At 35.8% G+C, this 2,303-nt stretch overlaps 1 protein-coding gene across 1 annotated transcript in view; it reads right to left on the bottom strand.

Annotated features, from left to right (window-relative positions):
• Window positions 1-766, bottom strand: part of HELRODRAFT_179131 (hypothetical protein) — a gene marked incomplete at both ends in the record, with an annotated part of 1,115 nt that extends 349 nt beyond the window's left edge. The window contains one exon of the mRNA XM_009027975.1: window positions 27-766. Coding sequence (XP_009026223.1) covers window positions 27-766 — 740 coding nt within the window. The remainder of the gene's footprint in view (window positions 1-26) is intronic.
• Between the last annotated feature and the right edge of the window lie 1,537 nt (window positions 767-2,303).

Below are 2,303 nucleotides of genomic sequence, written 5' to 3'. Positions count from 1 at the left end.
TCTGATTGTTATTTCTGGTTTCAAACTTATCTCGTTTAATCTCATCAATCATGCTGAACAATTTTTCTATTTTGTTATTCATATTTGTAATTGGATCATCCTGTTTAACAACATTGGATTTCTTATCATCAAACTCGTCATTATCTTGAACTATCTGAATTAAAGATCTCGAATGACTTCTCTTGCCATCGTCTGATAAAATTTTATATTTTTCATATAGTTGACATACTTCATCTAATGTTCTTGGTTCTTTGTCCTTTACATAAAACATGATATCTTTATTACCAATGGCATTAATTAAATGTTTTACTGCAAACTTTTCTCTCATGGCATTACTTAACTCTGGATAGGATAGCCTTGACAGTCTGTTAACTTCCTGGGACACATCTCGAATGTTCTGATCTTTTTGTAATCTAAGCTGCGATAAACTATACTCGTGTGTTTCTGAATAGTTCGATGGTCCAAATCGTTTAAACAACAGCTCTTTAATCTCGTTATACGTGACTGTGTCAATATCTGGCAATTCGTGAAATACACCTCTTGCTTTCCCATCTAGTGCATGCAAAAGGGATAGTGCTTTTTCTTGTGATGTCCACTTATTTACTTTTGCGGTTATTTCAAATTGACAAAAATACTCAGTTATATCTTCTGAGCCATTAAATCTACTAACTCTCCACTCTTTAGTTTTACTAAAAATTCTATTATTTACATTTACTTCCTCATCTGGCATCTCACTTTGCCTAGGATGTGTTTTGCGATTTGGCATGGTGCAACTCAAATACAAATCTTAATACTATCAAAATATCAAATGTGTGCAATTACTCGATAATGTAATAAAAATGCAAAAAAAACAAGAAAAATTCTTATATTTTACAACGAGTTACTCAGTAAATCAATCGTAAACGAAATTCGATACTTCAAAAACTGAAGTAATAATTAAAAGTAAAATGGAAACCTCGATAACTTGAAAAATTGTTATTCGAAGCCCCACGTTGGGCGCCAATTGTCGGAAATTTTAAAATAATAAATAATAAATTAATGAGGAGGAGGAGGATTTTTAAAAGGGTGACAAGGCCCCACGTTGGGCGCCAATTGTCGGAAATTTTAAATAATAATAAATTAAAATGATAAGAGGAAGCAATCTCCTCCTCTATCTTTCTCAGGGAATTTTTGTATGGTCCGACAATAATTTTTGTGTATATTTTTATCGTGAGTTCGGCCAGTCCTGTGTGGCACTGGGCTTTTTCGAATTATATGATTTTACTGAGTAACACACGAACGCGTAAAAATATTCGATAACAATTTTATTAATCGACGGAAGTAAATAAAAGGAATTGAACTAATGAACTCTATAAGAATGTAAATGTCAATGAACAAACTGGAATACAGGAATTAGAACTCTTCTTGTCGGGTCTTCAACTTGGAATATGTTTCTTGGCGTTTTAATCGTACAACTTCGACGTGTGTATCCGATGGTGATGTCGATACAACTCCAATAAATAAAAAAAAATGAATCACAAAAATCGGAGCCTATGGAAATTGCAAGCTGCGTGTGAAACTATACCAATGAGTATAGAATCCAGCAAAGAACCCTAGGTCCACAAATAGCACAAGAAACAAAACAACGAGGCGGATTCGTTTTCACAGAACCCAAGGCCTGTTTTCACTGGGCCTGTCTGTCAGTCGGTCGGCTTTCGCACAACCCCGGCCTGTTTTCACTGGGCCGTCGAGTCTGATCGGCTTTCGCACGACCAACACAAGACAACAAGAGTCAGAACAACACTGGTAACAAATTGTGTGTCTTCAGTACGCGTGCGAAACTATGCCAATGGGCATAGAGTCTCGTATTGAATCCACTTTTGAGAACTTAAGGCGTTTCTGAAACTATGCCAATGAGCATAGAATCACGCGTTAAGTCTCTTAGGGACCAGAAGAGGCACTGATTATTCGAAGCTGCCTAACTGGTGAACCCAAGGCTGACTCTTTGAGAACTTAAGACGTTTCTGAAACTATGCCAATGAGCATAGAATCACGCGTTAAGTCTCTTAGGGACCAGAAGAGGCACTGATTATTCGAAGCTGCCTCACTAGTCAACCCAGAGCGGACTCTCTAACTGGTGAACCCAGTTGCTCTCTTAAGTCTTTTCACACCCTTCCTTATCAAAACAAAATTAGATTTTGTTTCGGGTGTTTTAAAACATAAAAATCTACAAGGCATGTCCAATTAATCAGAAAAAGTACTAATTAAATTTTAAAATAATTTATAATAATTTATGACGTCATCTAAATTGCAAAACAAAAAAA

The sequence above is a fragment of the Helobdella robusta genome, assembly GCF_000326865.2.
Source record: "Helobdella robusta unplaced genomic scaffold HELROscaffold_52, whole genome shotgun sequence".
In the NCBI taxonomy this organism is placed as follows: domain Eukaryota; kingdom Metazoa; phylum Annelida; class Clitellata; order Rhynchobdellida; family Glossiphoniidae; genus Helobdella; species Helobdella robusta.
This window is presented reverse-complemented; position numbering and strand designations above follow the sequence as displayed.